This window comes from Leptonychotes weddellii, chromosome 8, assembly GCF_054177405.1.
Source record: "Leptonychotes weddellii isolate Sample4059 chromosome 8, ASM5417740v2, whole genome shotgun sequence".
Lineage (NCBI taxonomy): Eukaryota > Metazoa > Chordata > Mammalia > Carnivora > Phocidae > Leptonychotes > Leptonychotes weddellii.
In genome coordinates, this window is record NC_138376.1 from 35,294,150 (window position 1) to 35,316,185 (window position 22,036).

A 22,036-nucleotide genomic window follows, 5' to 3' on the forward strand; every position below is an offset into this window, starting at 1 on the left:
TTGTTCAGCTATCAGTTCTGTGGAGCTCTCCAGCCCGGGGCTGCGAGGAAAGCTGTGGGTTCGCGAGGCCGGCTGGCTGAGCCGAGCGAGGGAAATGGTCCCCGCTCCACCACTCGCCGGTTGAGGACGGGCGGCCCTGGCAGAGTGGCAGGCCAGCCGTGGCGCTGGGCGCCGGCCAGAAGGGGTATATTGTCGTCCCGTCTTGCTGCTGAATGTCGGTTCCAGAGGATGAGGAGAGGCTTTTGCCGCTTGCCCAGAGATGGCCCCGAGCGAGCAAGTTCCTCCTGTCAGGCTGCGCGGCTACCGTGGCCGAGCTAGGTACCCGGCCGCCCCCGCCTGGGCCTCCCCCGCGACTCGTCGAGGTGCCGCGCTGGGGGTGGGGGGTGAGGGCACCGGCGGGCGGCTTCGGCCCCCCGGGGTGTGCGGCCCGCTGGGTTGCGCCCTCTTCTTGCACACCTGCCTGGCCGTTGTGGCAGGGCGGGGACAAGGCTGGCTTTGCGACGAGGCGGCACTGGAGGTCACTAAGGTCTTTTCCTTCCAATTTCGTCTCCCTCAGAGGTGTGCTATTGTGTCTGAATGTCTACGCTTGGGAGCTGCAAGAGCTGTCATTCCTCTATAGGAATCATTTTCCCATCTGTGAGGATGACCTTTTAAAAACACAGTCCACTCTTCATCCTTATTGAAATAATCTCTCTGGTTTATATTCTTACATAGCCTCACCATGTCATTATCTCTTGTGGACTCAAGTTATTAACCTGTCACTTACTGAGCATCTTCTCAACATCTGCCAGTTGTCCTCCTTGAGCTTATCTCATCTATACTGTGTCTACGTTTCAGGAGTCTGAGAAGTAGATAATATATAAATGTGAAATCCAAGGCGGGGCACCTATTAATTGCAACATTGTTGTAATTACTACAATATTAGACTGTGGTGATAGTGCTTAAAAGACTCAGCCCTGACCTTTCTTACAGGCGGGTGGGGAGACATGCAGTGACAGACAGTTACAGTGTGCTACTGATTATAATGAAAGCATTAAATATCGTAAGAACATAGAGGCCGATAGTTACCTATGCATAAGCAAGTCAGAGAAAACTCGAGGCCACCTAGGGAGAATTATGATGCCCTTGCATGAGCAGGTGGTGTTCCTTCCAATAATTTTGTGAGCAGAGTGCCTGTGTGTTCCCTGTGAAGCCTTCACTGTGCATTTTAAGATTACCCTTTCATTTTCTTGCCTGTTGAAAAACAAAACAAGCAACAGTTTTGGTGTGTTATCATTAGAAAATGTTACTTTGTCCTCATCTAAAATTAACTTATTTTGTATTTCCAGCACAGCCAGAACAGGATCCATTGTTTTGCCCTTTGTGCTCTTCTACTCTTGCCCTTTGGACCCTCTATTTTTTCTCTTTCTCTTCTCTTAAAGCTGATGGGAAAAATTTCTGTTATCCACTGTTTTTACTGAAATGCAATTCAACTTTTTTCAAAAAAAATTTAAAATCAGATTGCTGAATTAAATATTTCCAGCTTTTTTTTTTAACCTGATGTTTCCCCCTGTGACCAATGGCAAAGAAACATTCCTTTTGTTAAAGGTTTGTGGAGAATGGTGTGGGGGCTGGGGATGGGAAGTTAGGAAATCAAAATATGGGATGGTTTTGAGTACAAAACACTTTAGGATCAGAACCTGAAACATTATTTAAGTAACCAGTAAGGAAACCAGAATTATTTTGAGAGGCATAACCCATGTTAATATAGAAGAACCTATATAGTTTTTTCAGGGTTCGTATGTTAATAAGGCATTGTTTAAATTCTCTACATGCAAACTACTTCTGTTTTAGGAGAACTATCAGCAAGATATTTTTTCCAAAGACCAGTGGTAAGATTTAATATTCTCTTCCCCCTACTCTGATTTCTCTTGGAAAAAAGCATAACTATGATTTTCTATCAGGTGGTGGTCATTGAAAAGATTCATGTAATGTCAATAATGTTCATGAACTTACCTGAATCTGATTACTTCAGTTATTCGGGACATTATGAGTATAAAGTTATGAGCTTGATCTTCCTAATGTGGGCCAGTTAGCTTCACTGTTTCAAGGTAAAATGTATTCTTGAATTCAAAATGTAATCGTTAGAAAAAAACTTTTCAAGTACAATTGGTCCTCATGAGGAGGCCACACATAAAACCCAGTACTGGAAAAACAACCCAATATATGCCTTAATTGAAAGTATATTGAGCATGCTGCCCTTGTATAAACTTTTTATTACATTTTCTGTATCTCAAACTTCAGATCAGTGAATATCACCCATGAAATTACAGAATGCAGCTTCACCTGCACTTATTATGAACCTATCAGAATTAGTATAGTATTCTAAAAGTCACATTGGGTCTTAATCATGGGTGCAGTCAAAGGAGCATCACAGAATATGGATATCTGAAATTATTCCCATTGGAAAGCAAAAATTAAGGACTAACGTAGATTTTAGGCTGAAATTTCTGAGTAAAAAGAACCCAAGTCTTGTCACTTTTTTTCCTGATGATCTGGGGGTGGGGGTGCTTTGGGACAGTGATTCTTAAATTTGGGAGTGCATAAGAATCAAATGATTTCTAAATCCCCATCAACCTACTCAGAATCCATAGGCATGGGGCTAGGAAATAATTTTTAACAATTTCTCTAACTAATTCTGATGTATTCTAAAATTTGAGAATCACTGATCTTGTGGTGACTAAAATATTAGTCCTGTGACTTTAGAATTTTAGAATTTTTGTTTGTTTCTCTGAATGTTATGGGTTTCCCCCTCATTTTGTTTTTTTATTAGCAACCTTTCCCCTCGATCTCACAAAAACTCGACTCCAAATGCAAGGAGAAGCTGCCCTTGCTCGGTTGGGAGACAGTGCAAGAGAATCTGCTCCCTATAGGGGCATGGTACGCACCGCCCTAGGGATTATTCAAGAAGAAGGCTTTCTAAAGCTTTGGCAAGGAGTGACACCTGCCATTTACAGACACATAGGTATCTATCTTGATTCCAGCTGGTAAGTTTGTTATGAGTTCTGTGTTTGTGTCCTCTGGTTTTGTGTTTAGCTGTGCCCAAATCCAGTAGTTTTTTCTACTACAGTGATAAATGAATATTCTCTTAAGAAAATTAACCACCAATTATTAAGGAATGATTGCCTTACATTTTTAGAAATGCATATAAAAACATTTAGGGATGAACTGTCATGATGTCTGTAATGTACTTCAAAATAATTAAGCAGAAAAATGAATCAAGTATGGCAAAAATGTTAGCAATTGATACATCTCAAGGATACAGAGGGAGTTATTTTCTCTACTTCTCTAAATGTTCGAAGATTTTTAAGAAAAAAAATGAGCAATTGATATTTTCCTCCACTTTAGAAACTTTAAAACACAAAATTTAAATTTTTCATGTTCTTTGAAAACTAAAATATATTTGACTAAAATGCCAAATATCACTAGTCTTTGTCCCATACACTACAGACTAGGCAACTCTGAAAGAGCACAGGGATGACTGATCCAATACTGGCAATTGAGTGATTGCAGTGCAGCTGATTTTCGCCTCAGTTCCCAAGGCTACCTACCTACCTGTGTGGGCCTTTAGTCACTCTTAAAAGGAAATAATTGTAACTGTGCCACAGCCAGTGAGAATACTTTTCTGCTCTGCTTCTCCAGTGGCACTCACAAAGATAGTTGTTGGGTTTTCAGCTTGTGGACAGGAGAACATAAACTTGGCTTCAAATGGAGGTAGGACAGGTGCGGCATTCTTCTCCTCTACGTTCATAATATTTCTGCAAGTACGTAGGGACCCTTGACCAGAAAAGGGTCCAGTACTAACACTTACCAGCTTATGATTTTTAAAGCTTCAGTTCTTCAGATGAGTGAGTTAGAGTGTCTTCATCAAGAGCTTTCCAGAAGTGTGTACAGAGACTATTGTTGTTTTAGTGCTTTGTGTATTTTTGAATATGTTAAAATATTTTATCAGACTTCCTGAAATATCAAGGAAAGTGCTCTCTATGAATACCATGTACTGATTTTAATGATTTTTATTTCCCAATCTTTTTTTTAATATTTTCTCCTTTGCTTCCCATGCTTGCTTTGAGTTTCACTTCTTTTCATTTGTATTTTGTTGACCATCATATACGGCTTTACAGTTAAGATTCATTTCATACTTTTGACAAACTTTTTGAAAAAGTTACCCCAATATAATGAATTATCCAGTGAAGTTATGCATGTTTATTAAATGAAAATGCCTGCTGTGTACCAAGCTCTGTATTAGGGCACATAGAGTAATGAAAACACACAAAGCCTGCCCTGAAAAGCTCATGGTCTGATGGAAAGATGAGCAACAAAATCAAGTTAATCTCTAGTTAATGTGATAAGTGTCATATTCAATGTATGCCTGGGTAGTTCTGGGGGAACAGAGGAGAAGCTTGGCAGGTGCAGTGGCAGTCTAGAACACTGGAGGTCAGGGAGCACTCTTTAGAAAACATGTTCTTTGAATTGAGTCTTGGAGGACTAGGAGGAGTTAGCAAAGCAGAGAGGAAGAATCCATTCAAGAAAAATCAGGCAGCATGTGAGAAGGCCTGAGGCTTAAGAAAGCATGCCACCTTTACAGAAACATCAAGAAAAGACCACGTGTGCATGAGAGAACAACCCAGCTAGAGAGATCAACTGGCCAGGTCAAATGCCCTCTTGTTTTATTAAACATCTAGCTGAATTCACCTTTTAAATGATCCATTCTACACAGTGTACTCCGGAGGCCGCATGGTCACTTACGAACATCTTCGTGAAGTTGTATTTGGCAAAAGTGAAGATAAGCATTATCCCCTTTGGTAAGTTTTGTTTTGAAAATAATATATACTACTGACCCTAAGGCACTAATGTGTATCCATTAGATTTGTATAAAATTTTGTATTTGTACCCAAATTGCCTCAAGTTATAGGCTTAAAATAATAAATAATTAGAATATAAATCCAAATAAGTGAGCATTTACTGCACATTGTACACAAACATACATTTGCATATGTATATGAAATTTTGCATATATATTATTTAATATTTTAATATTAAAAGAATTCCTTTTTTATTTTTTATTTATTTTTTATTTTTTTTAAGATTTTATTTATTTGACAGAGGGAGAGAACAAGTAGGCAGAGAGGCAGGCAGAGGGAGAGGGAGAAGCAGACTCCCTGCCGAGCAGGGAGCCCGATGCGGGACTTGATCCTGGGACTCCGGGATCATGACCTGAGCCGAAGGCAGTCGCTTAACCAACTGAGCCACCTAGGCGCCCCAAGAATTCCTTTTTTTAAAAAAGACTTTTATTTATTTATTTGTCAGAGAGAGAGCACAAGCAGGGGGAGCGGCAGGCAGAGGGAAAAGCAGGCTCCCCGCTGAGCAGGGAGCTCGATGCAGAACTCGATCCCAGGACCCTGGGATCATGACCTGAGCCGAAGGCAGATCAACTGGCTAAGCCACCCAGGTGTCCCAATATTAGTTGGCTGAGCCACCCAGGTGTCCCAATATTAAAAGAGCACCTTCTTCATGCCTCTTTCTACTGGGAGACAAGCTTTTGAGTTACACAGAGATAGGCTCAAATTCCTGCTCTACTAGTACGTATGTAATCCGGTTAAACTACTTTACCATTTTGATCTTCAGTTTTCTTAGCTGTAGAAGTAATACCTACCATCAGGCTTTTGTTTTTGTAGGATTAGATGAGATAATGAATGTTAAGTGCATATCACTTATATTTGTAACAGAAACAAAAATAAGTTATTATAAATAATATACATAGAACTCATACCAATAAACTAAAAAAATATAAAAACACAAAGAAAATAGAGAAAGGATATCAACAGACAAAATTCACAAAAGAAAAAATATAAATGTTCATTAAACATCTAAAAATGTTCAACCTCACCAGTGATCAGGGAAACTAATTAAAACTATCTTTTAGCCATTAAGCTGTTAACAGGAATGTAAGTTACTATATAGTCTTTTTGGAGAATATAGTACCTGTTAAAGTGTTTAAATGTGTAATCTTTTGACCCAGCAACTCTTCCTTTATGATATACTCACATTCAGAAATACCCGTACCTATGCATAAACACACAGACCCACACACACACAGATATTGACTGTAGCAGTGTTGAGAATAGTAATTTTTTTTAAAAAATTAAATAACTATCAATTTGGAAGTAGATAAATTTTGATATATACAGGGAAGCATAATATACAGCTTTGAAAGAATGAGGTAGGTTTTATATGACTAACCTATAAGGATGTCTATAATATCTTTTCTGGGCTAAAAAAAATCTAAGTCACAACTATAAGAAAATAGCAATAAGCTGAATTTCACCTTTCAGGTAAAATCTCTTGGCTTTGTTTAAAAAAATTATAATGTACTAAGCTATACTAATTGTTTTCCCAGGATTAGTGATGAAATAGAGTAATAATCCTTACATTCTGTAATTCCCCCCAGAAGAGAAAGGTATAAAGGGTTCAAAGGAAATATTTCACTGTGAAGTCAACTCTCAGGGTAGATGGGTTTGATGTCTTTTGACCCAGTCAGAACAATTCAATCAAGAGGTATTTTTGATTGAGTGATCATGGTGTGCCTGTCCTGTACCCAATACTGAGGCTAGAGTAATGAAAAAGATAGTAGTCCCTGCCATCGCTGAGCACACAGTAATAGAGACAGATGCCTAAACAATTAGAATTATGTCACAATTACTGAGGAGGCAGTAGTTATGACATTCTCAAAGAGAAAAAACAGTGCTGTGTTCATCATTGTGAGAACTAGGCACTCTCCTAGGCTGTTGGTGTTGATGGAGATTGATACAAGTTCTATGGAAAACAATTTGCAGGGCCTATCAAATGCCATGTAAATGTTCAGATTTCTTAGTTAAAAGTTAAGCTGTCTAAATAAATTGTTATGTGTCCATAAAATGGAATGTTATGAAACTTTTTTAAAATGGAGCAGCTCTATATGAATTGATAGCTTTTGAGATACATTATTAGGAAAAATATATCTTAAAGGATATTATTAAGGAAAAATTAAGGTGTGGAACAGTATACAACCTGGCATTCTACATTTGTGCCTTTTTTTTTAAGATTTTATTTATTTATTTTAGAGAGAGAGAGAGTGCAAGTGGGGGAAGGGGAGGGCAGAGGGAGAGGGAGAGAATCCCAAGCAGACCCCGAGCCGAGTGCAGAGCCTGATGTGAGGCTTGATTCCATGACCCCCCAGATCATGACCTGAGCAGAAACCAAGAGCTGGCGGCTCAACCGACTGAGCCACCCAGACACCCCTACATATGTTCTTTTAAAAATGAGTATTTATACATATACATTTGTGTGTACACAAACTATCGATTGTAACTTAGTGCTTAAGACTGTGTGGTCTGCGCTCAGACTTCCTGCTGTTACACCTTGGCCGTACCACTCACTAGTTGTGTGACTTGAGCTGTCCTTTAACTGCTTTTATGCCTCAGTTTCCTTATCTGTAAAGAGGATTTAACAGTAGTACTAATGTCATAGGGTTGATATGAAAAATAAATGTTTTTTAAAATGCTTGAACAGGGCCTGAAATAATAAGCAATCAGTGAATGCATTATTATTATGTGCAGGAAATCATAAGAAACTAGTAATTGTGATTGCTTCAGAGGAAGGGAACTCATAATAGGGACTCTTTTTACTTTATACCCGTTTGTACCTCTTCAAATATAGTTTTAGAGTAAAAGGAAAGAAATTATCCCTTTTCTTCAAAGAAAAGGTAAAAGATGATCAGAGTCTGGTCTGCAACACAAGTAGCTGGAATGGAGAGGAGGGGATGGATTCAAAGCATGTTTAAGTATAGTAGTCTAGATTTGATCACTGTTGGCTTTGGGAGGTGAGGAGAAGGAAGAGTCTAGGGGCAGAGAGAGTTTCTTCGAAGAGAAAAAAGTTATCAACCCCCCTTTACTTTGCAAAACTACTAAAATAGTAATTTACAAACTCTGACTTACCAGCTTTTGTGTGTTAGACTGATTACATCTATGCTGTTTTTATTCCCCTGTGGTCAGAATTAAACTACAATTAAATGGTTGGTTCAGATATTTATAACTTTGAAGCAACTGCCCTTCTTTTGAATTTCAGGCCATAGAAGGCCCCTGAAACCAGATTTGAATTTCAACTCCTTATAGTCCTTTAACCCTCCCTTCAATAAACAGACAAACCATCTACTTTCCTCTGTGATTTGTATGTCCATCCTTTTCTTCACTTTGTCTTAAATCCCCTATGCAGGGGCTGGACCAGCTTGGTACTGTTCACTACAAAATTTGCAAAATTAACAGAAACTATTAAAAAATGTATCTCCCTTTGCAATTAGGAAATCAGTAATTGGAGGTATGATGGCTGGTGTTGTTGGCCAATTTTTAGCCAACCCAACTGATCTAGTGAAGGTTCAGATGCAAATGGAAGGAAAAAGGAAACTTGAAGGAAAACCTTTGCGGTAAGTTCTCCAATTCACTGATTCCATTCCTTCCCCCCATCATAGTTTGAACATGTACCTACTGATTTATGCATTTTTGTAATCCAACATTCAGTGAAGACATTAATTCTGACTCTTTCAACTTGGAGGATGTATTCATTAAGAGGAGGGCTAACACGGATCTTTTCATTGCATGATGAGGTGCCCGTGTTCTCTCTCAGAAAAATTATATGTGTTCGTAGTTGTTTGCTGCTTTTCCCAGCCTAATCAGCTAGACTTGTCCCATTACAGCTTGATATAAAGAGTCTGATCACTAAAATTTGCAATTTGCCCCAGTGTGAATCCCAATTTTGTTGTTGTGGTTTAGTGTTGTAGAAGTCACTTAGCACTCCTACTCTCTGTTTCTTTATCTTTAAAAGGGACTGTTCAGAAGGTTTGCATGACAGACTGCCTCAGCTCTTCCATGGCTAAAAGCTAGGTTCCTTTCCCTTTATCCCTGAAAGAAGGGAAATAGCAAGATTGACCTTACAAGTTCTTCCCACTTCCTTGTCTAATCCCATTCCTCCTCTTTTCCCCAAGTTTAAGGAAGGTTTTTATTAGGCCTTTGTGATACAAAATTCTCCTGTTGCATTACTCTACATTATTGAAGTCTGCCTTTCTTCAAAGGACTTCATGTTCAACAATTTATTAAAATACCACTTAGTCTGTTTCTCTGGGAAAGGGGCAAAATCTTAGAGGTTGATAGACCTCTCCCAGAAAAGAGGAAAAGTGCAGAATGCCTTGGGCTGAGTATGAAGAGGTCTGCTCCTCTGAACACTGCAGGTCTGTGGCTGGGCCAGAGGTGAAGGAGGGTTTGGGACCTCCTTTGGGAGCCCATCACTCTCACTGACCACTGCTCTTCACAGTGCTGCTCCTCTAGCTGGCTCAGTGGAAGTTGAGGTTGGGCTTGGCAGTCCAGGCCCCCCTTGAGCCCTCCAAACAGAGAGAACACCCACCACAGAGGAGAAAAGGGTACCACTCAGACTTAACCAAGTAGTTTACAGAATCCCAGGATCCATTTTGTCATCTTGTAACAACTTCTAATTAATTACTAAAGTAGCAGGAAGAAGTGATGTTGCCATGGTTGGCTATATGGAGAGAACTATTGGGATCCAGAAAAATCTGAGTTTTTAACTCATCTCATCAATTTTTCCCCTTCCTTTGTCTTCACTGTTGGAAATTTTTGGTTTGATATAGTAGTAAAAAACATTTCCTATTGTTGTAAAAAACATCAACCTTGGGGTCAGACAACCCGGGATTTGTATCCAGCCTTTACCACATTTTAGCTCTGACCCTAGTCAAGTTCCTTAACTTCTCTAAGCCTCAGTTTCCTCAGATGGAAATTGGAATGTAAATTCACACTTCATAGAGTTTTAAGGAATAAAATTTATCTTATGTATATAAAAAGTCTTGTGCTTAACAAGTGCATAACAGATTTTAACTACAATGACCATCATTTGTGAATATAACTTCCCATGTAACATTATAGCAATTATGCATGCCCAATAAATATATCATATTATCTTTTTGGTGAGAATCAGGGAATGTAGTACCTAAGTAAAAGCCACTCAGCTACTAAGTGGTAAAGGTGGCATTGGACTCTAGGTATTTCTGACTATATAAAACCCAGACTATTATTTTATAACAGAGGTTTCCAGATTTGATTCATGGTTCAGCACCATTTTTCACCTGTGTACAAAAAAAAAAAAAAAATGAACAAAATCAGGATAGGGTAGTAAATTTTTATAAGCCAAAAAAGTATTCAATTTTAAGAACTTCTATTATAAGATTGGCCTCCCTACTCTTTGGACTAAAAATGTCATTTCTTTTATGAGAATATGTGAGGATTGACTTTTTAAAAATTTCTAACAGTTCTGGATAATTAAGATGTTATTTTACTCCAAATCATAACAGCTATAGGTGAAGTTTATCCAGTTGCATTCCATAGAAATGCATATTTTCACATTTCATTATTATTTTTCCTTTAGATTTCGTGGTGTGCATCATGCATTTGCAAAAATCTTATCTGAAGGAGGAATACGTGGGCTTTGGGCAGGCTGGGTACCCAATATACAAAGAGCAGCACTGGTGAATATGGGAGGTAATGGAAACTTTATTGAACTCTGATAAGTCCTAACTGCCTTCACCATTGTAATGATAAGCACTGACATCAGGGAAAATGAAAAATTCTATTTTATTATTTTTAGTAATACACATTGGCAGCAGTCTTCTTTTGTGTTGTAACACCTTAATTGAATATTTTCTCTAGAGTATTTTCCCTTTTCTCCATGGTGATCTATGAAAAGGATTTCCTAAAACAAGCAAATTGTGACAATAAGGAGATAGGACTAAACTATTTCTAAGGCCTCCTCTCTACCCACACTCTCCTCCAAGATCCAAACTGGCACATGTAACCTTGTGACAATCATTATATCCAGAATGTCCAGCTCTTCCCCCAGCTTGTGCAGCAGGCATCCCAGACTGGAAACCTGAACGTTCCCTTAACTCATCCTGCCCTTCACTTCTCATAGTCAGTCAGTAACCGCTTCTTTTTTTTTTTTTTTTTAAGATTTTATTTATTTATTTGTCAGAGAGAGAGGGAACATACAAGCAGAGGGGGGTGGCAGGCAGAGCAGGCAGAGGGAGAAGCAGGGAGCCTGATGCAGGACTCGATCCCAGGACCTTGGGATCGTGACCTGAGCCGAAGGCAGATGCTTAACTGACTGAGCCACCCAGGCGTCCCTTGCTTCTGTCTTCTAAATATTTCTTAAAAGTGTACCCTCTCCAATACCTACCACCTTAGTGTCTTTAAAATGACCATTTTTACAATTCTCACTATCAAAGCCACACAGCTAGGGCACTGCCATAGCCATCAGGCTGGTCTTCTCCTCTGTCCTCAAATTTATACCCAGTATCCAGAGGGATATATCTAAAACACAGGTCTGAACATGTTACTGGGACCCTTATAACCTTTTACTGGTTTCTCATCACTCACGGAAGAAAGTGGAAATTTCATAACATAATATAGAAGGTCTTTACAATCCAACAGGTGCCTTCAGGGAATTGAGCAATTCACTGATTCAGGAGTAAAGAGTGAAGCAGAGAGTCATGAGCTAGAAGGTTCCTCTGCCTGCACATATCACGCTGCTCTTCATCTTCTACTTTCTCAACTTCCCTCTTCTTCTATTTGGTATCCTTCTGCAGATCTTTTCATACTCCGCTGAAATGTCTCTTTACCTTGTATTTTTCCTGAACCCTACAACCACCCTTCCCTAGCCGTGTTGTGTGAAATGCCCTTTTATGAGTTTCTGTAGTTCCTGGTGCTTATCTCTGTGATCACTTGTACCTCATTCCATTGCTTTCTACTGTGTGTCTATCTCCTCCACTCAATAATGAGTCCCCTGAAGGCAAGGATGTTTTATTTATCATTATTTAACTAGTCCCTTATGTAGTCAGTAAACATTTGATGAATGTATTATTGAATGAAAGGATTGTTTCTAAGACCAAAATTATATGATTCTAGGAAATGAAGGGATGGCCTTTTTTTAAAAAAAAGGGAAAATGGAAGAGAGACACAGTGAGAGAGGGAACACAAGCAGGGGGAGTGGGAGAGGGAGAAGCAGGCTTCCCGCCGAGCAGGGAGCCCGATGCGGGGCTCAATCCCAGGCCCCTGGGATCGTGACCTGAGCCGAAGGTAGGTACTTAATGACTGAGCCACCCAGGCGCCCCAAGAATGGCCTTTTTGAGGGTAATAGTAACATATCACTTAAACATCAAAGGAAGTAAATCTATTTTTTTTTTTATTTTGCTATTTCAGTCCATCCATGGCTACTGCATCATATTGGTACCTATTTTAGTTATCAGGAATCTTTACTGATTGTAATTTCTCAATTTGATGCTTCAAAATCTGTTGTAGCTCAGATTTCTCTTCCAGCTTCCAGCTATTTACTCAGCATGTTTATTTGGGTTATCTTGAATATATCACTTTGTGTCCAAATCAAACTCGTTTATCAAACTACTTCCTTCTCCATTCTTCCCAACCCCAATATTTGATATCTCACCTTCTCACTTGAACAATGCAGAAACCTAGGCCTGAGTTTTGTCTCTTTCCTTTCACTTACTCCTTATAGCCAATCGGTCACCAAGTCCAACCACTTCTGTCTCCTAGCTGTATCTCACATCCATCCATTTCTTTTCATCCCTGGAGCCACTCCTTTGTCCAAGTATTATTTACCTCCTTCTACTGGATCACTACGAAGCCTCCAAACTAGTCTTCCTATACCTACCTCACAGCCATTTTGTCCCACCATGCATTGGAAACTGCTCTGATCAAGGTCACCACTCCATCATCTTACTTAAAACATTTTAAATCAGTCAATTCTCATTTTCACCATCTCCAAAAATGGCAGCTCTGCCCTTCAAACTGTTTAAGCTCAAAATCTTGTAATCATCTTTGATTCCTTTCTTTCCCTCTCTATTCAATTTGGTGATTCCGCCTTCAAAACATATCTAGAATCTGACCAGTGCTCCACAACTCCTTTATCCAAACCATCATCAATTCTCACCAGAATAAATGCAATAGTCTCATCTCTAATCTGTCTTGTTTCCCTGTAGTCTAGTCACAGCAGAACAGCCAAAATGTCCGTGTAAACAGTAATCCAGAGTCATCACTGCTCTGCTCAAAATCCTGCCCTGGCTTCTGTATCTCCCCATCTTCTGGACTCTGCTACTTCTCTAGCCCTTGCTTACTCTGCTCCTGTTAGACCAGTATTCTTGCTGTTCCTCTAACATACCAAGCTGACTTTTGCCTCAGGGATATAATACATATGTTGTTTTTCCTGGGACACCCTTTCTTAGATAGCTATAAGGTTTATTTCCTCATGTTTCCTTTAGGTCTCTGTTTAGATGTTATTAAGAAGCTTTCCCTGATCACATCTTTAAAATTCACATACATCATTCTTCTCCACCTTCTGATATTCTTATCCCCTTTCTTTGCCTTATTTGTCTTCAGAGCAGTTACAGCTATCTGAAATGCTGTGGTTTACGTATTTGCTTGCTGTCTCATCCCTCAACAAAGAATGAGGATTTTGTTCAGTTTGTCGATGGCTCTTACCCTAGCACCTAGAATAATGCCTACTACCACACGGTAGACACATATTTGGTGAATGACCAAATGCATCTATCCATTCTTGCCTCTTTATAATTACTTCCTGTACTTCACTGTAGGTAGTTATTATAAAACTCCAGAGTTGTAATATATCACTGCCCTGTTTAAAGCTCTTCAACAGCTCTTCATTGTCATTAGAAAAAAAAAATATAAAAAGCTTAATGTAGAATAATGGCCAGGACCTTTTATTTATAAGTGACAGAATTTCAACTCAACCTACTTAGGATTAAAAAAGGAATTTATCATCTCAAATACTAAGAAGTCCAGGGGTTGAGCTGACATTAGGCATAGCTGGATTCAGATGTTCAAACAATATAATTGAGTGTCTGTCTCTCTTCCTCTTTTTCTCCCCCTCCATCTGTAGGTCACTTTCCCATGCTTGAGAATGATAATGGTATCTTTCATCCTTGTACACATTCCTGCCCCAAGCCTAACCTATTCTTTATGTTTTTTTTCTTGAGAGAGAGTGTGTATGTGAGCAGGGGGATGAGAGGGACAGGGAGATAGGGGGAGAGAGAGAGAATCTTAAGCAGGCTCCATGCTCAGCGTGGAACCCAACATAGGGCTCGATGTCATGACCCTGAGATCATGACCTGAGCCAAAATCAAGAGTCGGAGGCTTAACCGACTGAGCCACCCAGGCATCCTAAGACTAATATATTCTTAACATAAAAGAAATTCATTGCCAAATGAATATTTCAGCCTTCTTTTTCTTTTTATTGCCAGATTTAACCACTTATGATACAGTGAAACACTATTTGGTACTGAATACACCACTTGAGGACAATATCATGACTCATGGTTTATCGAGGTAGGTGATTATTTTAGTTTGAATTATTTTCTATATTACTTTTCTTCATATTTGGCATAAATTCTAACCTTTTGTCTCTTTTGATCGAGAATCTAGTGATATTACCCTTAGAGTAATGTGATAGTACATTTAAAAAGAACAATTTTCTTAAAATTTTTTGCAGTTAAAACGGGGAAGAGAGAGACAAAATTGCAGAATGTTTCATATTAAACGATCCCAAATATTTGCACCTTGATGGGACCCTCCTGGAGTCAGATTCTGTTGATCAATTCTCCAATTCAACTCCACAGATATGTTTGAGCATCTTTTATGATAAAGGGACCTGCAGGGCCCTGCAGTGGGTACAAAGGGTAATCCAGGCTCCTTTGCAGGGAGTTGACCAAGGGGAAAACAAGACAAATATAAAAATATACAGGGGCACCTGGGTGGCTCAGTCAGTTAAGCATCTGCCTTTGGCTCAGGTCATGATCCCAGGGTCCTGGGATTGAGCCCTGCGTTGTCATGCTCCCTGCTCAGCAGAGAGTCTGCTTCTCCCTCTCCCTTTCCCACTACCCCTCCCCTCTCTCTCTCTCAAATAAATAAATAAAATCTTAAATGCTGAAACAAAGTGACTAGTTTCTGTAGCATTCAGAAGAGGAAGAAAAAAATAACCACTTGGAGGGGCCTATAAAGGAGCTAGAATTAGGTGTTTTGAAGGGCTGTAGCTCTTGACAGAGACAGGAAGAAGAGCACTCCAGGAAGGAGCAGTATCTTATCTCTTTGCAACATAATTTCAGATTATCCATTAGATTGAGTTACTTTATAGATGTCTAGTGTTCATAACATTATAGTGATTTCATTTAGCTTCTGATCTTGTGTCCAAATTCCAGAATGCTTTATGCTATTTAGATGACCCCAAAAGTATATTAATAGTGTTGAACCAATGAGATTTGGAGATATATAGATATAAGCAATTCCTAATTCAGATTCACCTTAGCTTTATATTCCTAGAGTAGTTTTTCTTCATTCCTCCACTCTTAAAATAAGTGTGATCTTTAGTGCTACTAGAGCAATCTTTGTCTATGTCTTTGCTTACCATTCTTTTCCATTCCACATTCTCACCCAGATTTGTTCACAAGCTACACCAGATTTTCTGTAGCCAATAGTCTGGCCTCCTCTTTCAGAGAAAACTGAGGATTTTGGCCTCCTTCCACTTCTTATTTCCATCCTGATAAACATATGTATTATATCTGTATCTACCCTTGCCATCTTTCCTGCACTATCTTTGTTGATGCTGTTCACTCTGCCCAGGAGACTTTTGTCTCTAGTTTCTACCCAGCTGAGTCACCTTGTGAGACGTTTTCATCTTTCAAGATGCTGGTCTGTTCTGGTGTTATGATCTACTCCAGAAGCAAGATATTCAGGTCTGTCCTATAGTACCACATTGATATTAACACTCTATTTCATTGTCTTTCTATCCAAATGGTCTTTGAAATACCACATCTAGCCAAAGAATCATGGATTTCCTGGCAGGTGTAAATCTTCCTAACATATACTACCCTACCAAACAGATCTGTCTTTTGTGGAAAAACAAGATTTCCAGCTGTATATATTCCAGTCCTAATGTGAAATAACTTAGTCTTATTCTTCTCTAATTCAGGTTTTAGGATGATGGGCATTTGTTTCCTTTTTAAGCTGTACCCACTGGATCAGTTTTTTAAATGGGTTGGTATGAATATGTGTGGTATATGAGGCAGCTCAGAAGTTGCTAATGATGAACTCAAATCTAAGTAGATAAATGGTGCTATGTGGTCTGGAAGTTCTGGATACTGTGTCCTAGAAGAAAATGAAGGGGATTGTAGCTGTACAACCAGAGAGCTTTATATGAGACATCCAACACCTAAGGAAAAAAAAATTTTGATATAAAGAAGAATAAAAACGGTGTAAGCACTGAACTGTGCACTTAAAAATGATTAAAATGGTAAATTGTATGTTGTGTCTATTTTACCACAATTTCTAAAAATGGGGTAAGTAAAAAGTCCTGGGGTAGGGCAGGAGCAGAAAAGACAAGCCAGGATTTTAGTGAGGTGGGAAGGCAGGTAGCAAGTTATGTTAATCAAGGAAACAGAGGAAAAGTAGGGAGTTGAATTAATGGTCAGGAAATGATATAGGACAGAAAGAGCAGGATAACCTTGTTTTTCTTCTTTTTAAATCATGAGGCTGTGGAGAGGTAAAACTGTAAGAAAGGCGAGTTTACTCTGTGTGAAGATGACACATGAGCATGCTTGTTTAGTTCATCCTTAAGAGGCTGGCTTTCTCTGAAACAGTGCTGATGGAGTATCTGAACCTGGTCTTGCAGATAGCCACGTGGCCTCCTGGAGAGATCAGAAGACTCGCCCAGTCACTTTCTGTCTGTTATCACTTCAGCTGTGTCCTCGGCTTCATTTTGGGCTGTTGCTAGCCAGGAGTGATGAAAGCCAATAGCAAAAAGCAGCAATGTCCATTTCAGTGCAAGTAACTTGGGTGAAATCAATGTTCCTTTTATTGCTCTATCTTTTCCCTTTGACTCTAGATACCATCTTCCTTGAGGCCTCCTGAATACATTATTCTGTCTTTTAATATTTATGTTTTAAAGAAGTCTAGCCAGATCACACTATATTAGGTGTTAGTTAAGAGGTTCCTTTGTGAAAATATTAAGGTATATTAAAACCAATGGTATTAAACTTTCAAAGAATCTGAACTAATAGGAAAGAATATAAAAAGAGCAGTAGTGTACACCTACTGGAATGTATACGGTGAAACAAGAGCTCTTTCCACATAGACAATATCTGTCGTGTGGACAGAGACCCAAGGACATTATATGCACAGTTGGGTCATTTGCTGTAATGTGAAAAAGGTTATATGGGTTCCTTCCCTTGAATTCAAGTATTTCTAAAGTAATTTTCCCCTTTGAATTATAAATCCTGACCTGAAAGAGGTAGACAAAATCTGGGTACTTTCTGCTACAGCAGTTTAGAGTAAGAGAGAGTATGAAGATTCCTAAGGTAGCTTCAACTTCCCTGCCATAGAGCCTTCAGAGACTTCAAAAGCCTTGGGACAGAAGTCAGTGGTCCTTATTTTTGTGAGGTATTTGATGTCCCAGAAGGACCTAAAAGTTTTTCACAATTTTCCTTTCCAGGTTTCCATTAGCCAAACATAAGCTGTTATTCAGGCTGCCTTGATCCCAGTTTCTGTAGATTCAGCTTATGGGATGCGGGACTTCATTCTCCATGACTCAGGTCAACCACCCCTTTTCTCATCATAGGTCTTTCTTGTGGAAAAGTTTAAAGCAGCTCGTGGGTTTTCAGTTTGTGGAAATTCATGCTCTGTATTGCCTCTCATGCCCACAAGTATAATGAACTACTAGTGATTTCTTAACTTTTTAGTCACTCATTTACTGAATTGCGACTGACTCTGCAGTAGGTTGACCACAGCCATTTTGTCTGTTCTGAGTAACTGACAAGAAGGAGCCATTAACCTTGTTGGGCAAAGGGAGAAGGGATAAATAGAAACTCATTAGACTTTATGCCTGAGCATAGACTGAAGGATAAACAGGAATTGTCCAGTTAGGTAGGGGTGCAGGCATGGAGGTGTTGCATAGTATGGTAAATACAGAGCTACACTTAGTTATATTGTCAGAGTGTAATGGGTGAAGAGAGATATGATCTTGGAGTAATATGTATGACAGCCAGTGTATGAGGTAAGTCAGGTAATAGGGAATGAGTCTTAGATGGCATAAAGTAGGGGAAAATGTTATAATTAGGCTTGTATTTTAGATTCCTTAGGATGGACAGAAGAAAGTAAGATTATATTCAAATGGAATAGCTTAGTGAGTGAGGCTTAAACTGGTCAAAGTGATTTTTTTATTGGTTAAATATTAACCAAATTAGGTGATTGCCCTGTGGAAGGTCCTCTCAGTGACTTTTGTTCACATCTAGAATAAAATCACACTCCTTCAGTAGTCTTCATGGGCTGATCTCTGCCTGCTTCTTCAATCTTTCATCTGGCTGGACTCCTTCAGGATGCCGTGGCCGTGTCGGCTGCTCTCTCTCTTCAGCCCACCATGGCCATTTCTGAGTCAGGGCTTGTCCTGGGCTGTTCCTCTGGCCTGCAACATTCTTCCTTCATGTCTTTACATAATTGTTCCTCACCATTCTGCTGTCACTCAAGAGCCTCTCCACGACGGCTTGTCACCCAGTTACTCCCTATCATGCTATCCCATTTTATTTTGTTTGTAGCACTTAACGGCATCTGAAATTATTCATTTCTTCTCTGCCTCTTCCTAAGTAAGGGCCTCAGGGACAGGATCCCATGTGTCCTCTTTACTGCCTAGAAGAGTGCCTGTCACCAGTAGGTGTCCAATGTATATTTGTTGACTGGACATTCTCTTTAAAAAGTTTTTATTTTTTTCTACCTCTAATGATTTCATTAAGCATTGATTTTAAGCAAAAGTAAGATTATTATGAAGAATAATACAGTAATATATTTAGTATTCTATTCTTTCTAACTATCAAATTTCCTTTTCTTACAATTTAGAAACCGCTATATTTATTATCCTTCAAATTCATTTATTTGTATTTATAGTTTATGTTCTGGACTGGTAGCTTCTATTCTGGGAACCCCTGCTGATGTCATCAAAAGCCGAATAATGAATCAACCACGAGATAAACAAGGAAGGTAGATACAAAGTCATCACTCTCCATGTGTTCAAATGTCTGTAATAATAATGTTCCTTAAAGATGTTTCCTTGTATTTATTCTTGATAGAAATATATCTGTGTGATCATGTCTTCAACCAGCAAACTGTTTTTATGTAATTACCTGCTCTTTGTCTGATGGAAAAATACTGTGCATTTGGGGATATAAGTTAATTTAATGATCATATTCTTTAGACACAAGGTATTTATTGTGATTTTATTGTTTTCAAAGAGTTTATGAAAATATACTCTGCTGAGAATTTACAGAGCACTTTCTTCAGAAGCTTATGACTTACAGGTAACATGGAGAATTTGATTTGATATAAAACAGTATGTTCTCTCTGGAAGAGATCAGGTGGAGTGAATTCTAAGTATAAGACTAAGGGTGGGATGAATCCGAAGAGTCAACCTTAGACACCTAAAGAAATTATCTTTAAACTCGAAAGAGGTGATTTATATATACTGAACCACAAATATTTGTTTTAAAATAGCAGAAAATGTTTGTTTCCTTATAGTAAGTTTCTTTAGATTATTTTTTAATTTATGTGTTATTTATACATCTATTTACACACAAAAAGTTTAGCAAACTGTCCACTTTCCTTTTTAGGGGACTTTTGTATAAATCATCAACTGACTGCTTGATTCAGGCTGTTCAAGGAGAAGGATTCATGAGTCTATATAAAGGCTTTTTACCATCTTGGCTGAGAATGGTAACGTCAGGTTTTTCCTTCCTTTGTTTTTGTTTTCTTTGTACTTAAATTGCTTTTAATCTACACAAATATTTTCCCTTTTCTCTTTTGGTTTTTAGCATGGCTCTTCCCCCAAACCACAATTCTTTCTCTCCTTTTTATATCTCTTTTTGTTTTCTTTTTACCTCTCCTCAGAGTCCCATCACCTTCCTTGCTGGATTAAAGTAAAATAATTCAATTACATCTAGAAATGAATAGGTTGACATTCTGTTAGAAAGCCAGTGGATAGGGTTTTCTGCAATGTAAAACCTTTAGTAGTCCATTTAGCCAAAGTATTGTAAGTTTGGGACAGGTATAAAGATTTTATGCTAGAGACTATTCCTATGAAAATGTTACTGTTTCAAACAAAATTTGTTACTTTGCTGGCAAATGTTGCATATCCATTAATACTTACTACCACAAAGCTCGGCTTAGTAAGAAAGCATGTCATTTTTATTTGATCTGGGTATTACTTTTTACTGAGGTAAGCTAAGATGTAGAATTAGATAGACTTATTCAAGTAACATAAGATATATAATAAAAATAAGGTACTCAAGTATTTTGTAAGTTAGAACATATTTGAAAGAATGAACTAGTCATGGATTTAGAAATTCAAACAATCAACACTTTACACAATATAATAATATTAATTGAGCACCTAGTCCATGCAAAGCCCTGTACTCAATGCCTGGCTTTGGAATGAACAGGAGAATCTCAGGCCTTGCTCTAGTGCTGGAGCTTCTAATTTAGGTAAGGCCAAACACTGAATAAAAAACTAGAAGTGATGAGTGGCAAAGGAAAAGTGCATGGTGTTATGAAAATATATAGCAAGCACATACAGCCTAGGCTTGGAGATTAGAAACACCTTGGAGAACGGACTTTAAAATTGAGTTCTGAAGAATGAGTGGACTTAGCCAGGTAAAAGGAGCAGAAAAAACATTCTGGGTAGAGGGATAGTTGGAGTGGACAGAGAACATGATGAGTTCAGGGAATTGAAGGAAACCCAGCAGGCCAAGGCATGGAGACATGGATGAGAGAGGCACAAGATGAGGCCAGAGAGAGGCAGAAGACAGTTTGGGAAGGGCTGTAGGACCCGTAAGTATGAGGGGCACCGACTTGATGACATGTATGTTTTTAAAAAGATCATTCTGGCTGCCATGTGGGAAAGGCCCGGAGTAGTGGTAGATGAGACATAATGATAGCTTGCATGAGAGTATTACAATGGGGACAGAAAAAGATTCAAAAAATAATTTAGGAGATAGCAAGGAGCTAGAAGCATGACTGGATGGGGAGGGGAAAATGGTCAGAGAAGATAAGGAAAGTTGGGCTTCATTCCCAGATTCCCAAATTGAGCAACAGATGATGTAGTTTCCTAACATGGAGATCATTTGTAGGGAAGATTCCGTGGTAGAATAGCAAGCATAGTTCTAGATTTTTTAAGTTTTGAGTATTCATAGGACATCTAAGAACAGATGTCTAGATGGCTCCTTCATATTTCGATCTGGATCTTACAGAGCATATGGGGATGGAGATTTAGAGGTGAGCACCATCTACATATAGATGGGAATTGAAGTTCTGGGAATAAATGACATCACCAAGCAATAGTGGGTATCTATTGACATGGAGTTAATATCCAAAGCCCTTAGCAATATCTGATACAAAAGTGTACCCAAGTATAAAACCTTATTTTGATTGTCTTGATTATACCTTGAAATTATCTCAAATCTGTGGATATTTCTTAATGGAAAGGAAGATCCTGATTTGGCCTGCATGAACCAGGCACTATCTCACTAAGGAGTAAGATGCTTATTTTTTGCATGAGAACAGTTTATAATGTGTTGGAGAAGACAGACATGTAAGTAGTTAAAATTTCAGGAATAATAAAGCCAGTATTATTAAATCACTTGGTATTAGCACCAACACTGTGCTAATCGTTTTCATGGCTTAACTCACGGAATTCTCCCAATAATCTCTTCAGTAGGTTATTATCATATGTCTTTTACAGAGGAGAAACAAAAGCTTAAAGAGTCTGAATAACTTGGCCAAGTTAGGTGGTTATTATTTAATGGAGTCAGGAATCAAACCCAGGAAGTTTGACTCCA

At 38.7% G+C, this 22,036-nt stretch overlaps 1 protein-coding gene across 4 annotated transcripts in view; it reads left to right on the forward strand.

The window, feature by feature from the left end:
• Positions 1 to 22,036, forward strand: part of SLC25A27 (solute carrier family 25 member 27) — a 27,036-nt gene continuing 5,000 nt past the window's right edge. For 2 of the 4 annotated variants that reach the window (XM_081828383.1, XM_081828382.1), the window contains exons 1-8: positions 1 to 318; positions 2,813 to 3,004; positions 4,757 to 4,841; positions 8,375 to 8,497; positions 10,504 to 10,616; positions 14,408 to 14,492; positions 19,095 to 19,187; positions 19,814 to 19,916. In XM_081828383.1, coding sequence (XP_081684509.1) covers positions 213 to 318; positions 2,813 to 3,004; positions 4,757 to 4,841; positions 8,375 to 8,497; positions 10,504 to 10,616; positions 14,408 to 14,492; positions 19,095 to 19,187; positions 19,814 to 19,916 — 900 coding nt within the window. In that variant the 5' untranslated portion in view covers positions 1 to 212. Of the gene's footprint in view, positions 319 to 2,812; positions 3,005 to 4,756; positions 4,842 to 8,374; positions 8,498 to 10,503; positions 10,617 to 14,407; positions 14,493 to 19,094; positions 19,188 to 19,438; positions 19,505 to 19,813; positions 19,922 to 22,036 lie in introns of those variants that run through there. The other 2 variants (XM_081828384.1, XM_081828386.1) reach the window with 2 other exon arrangements.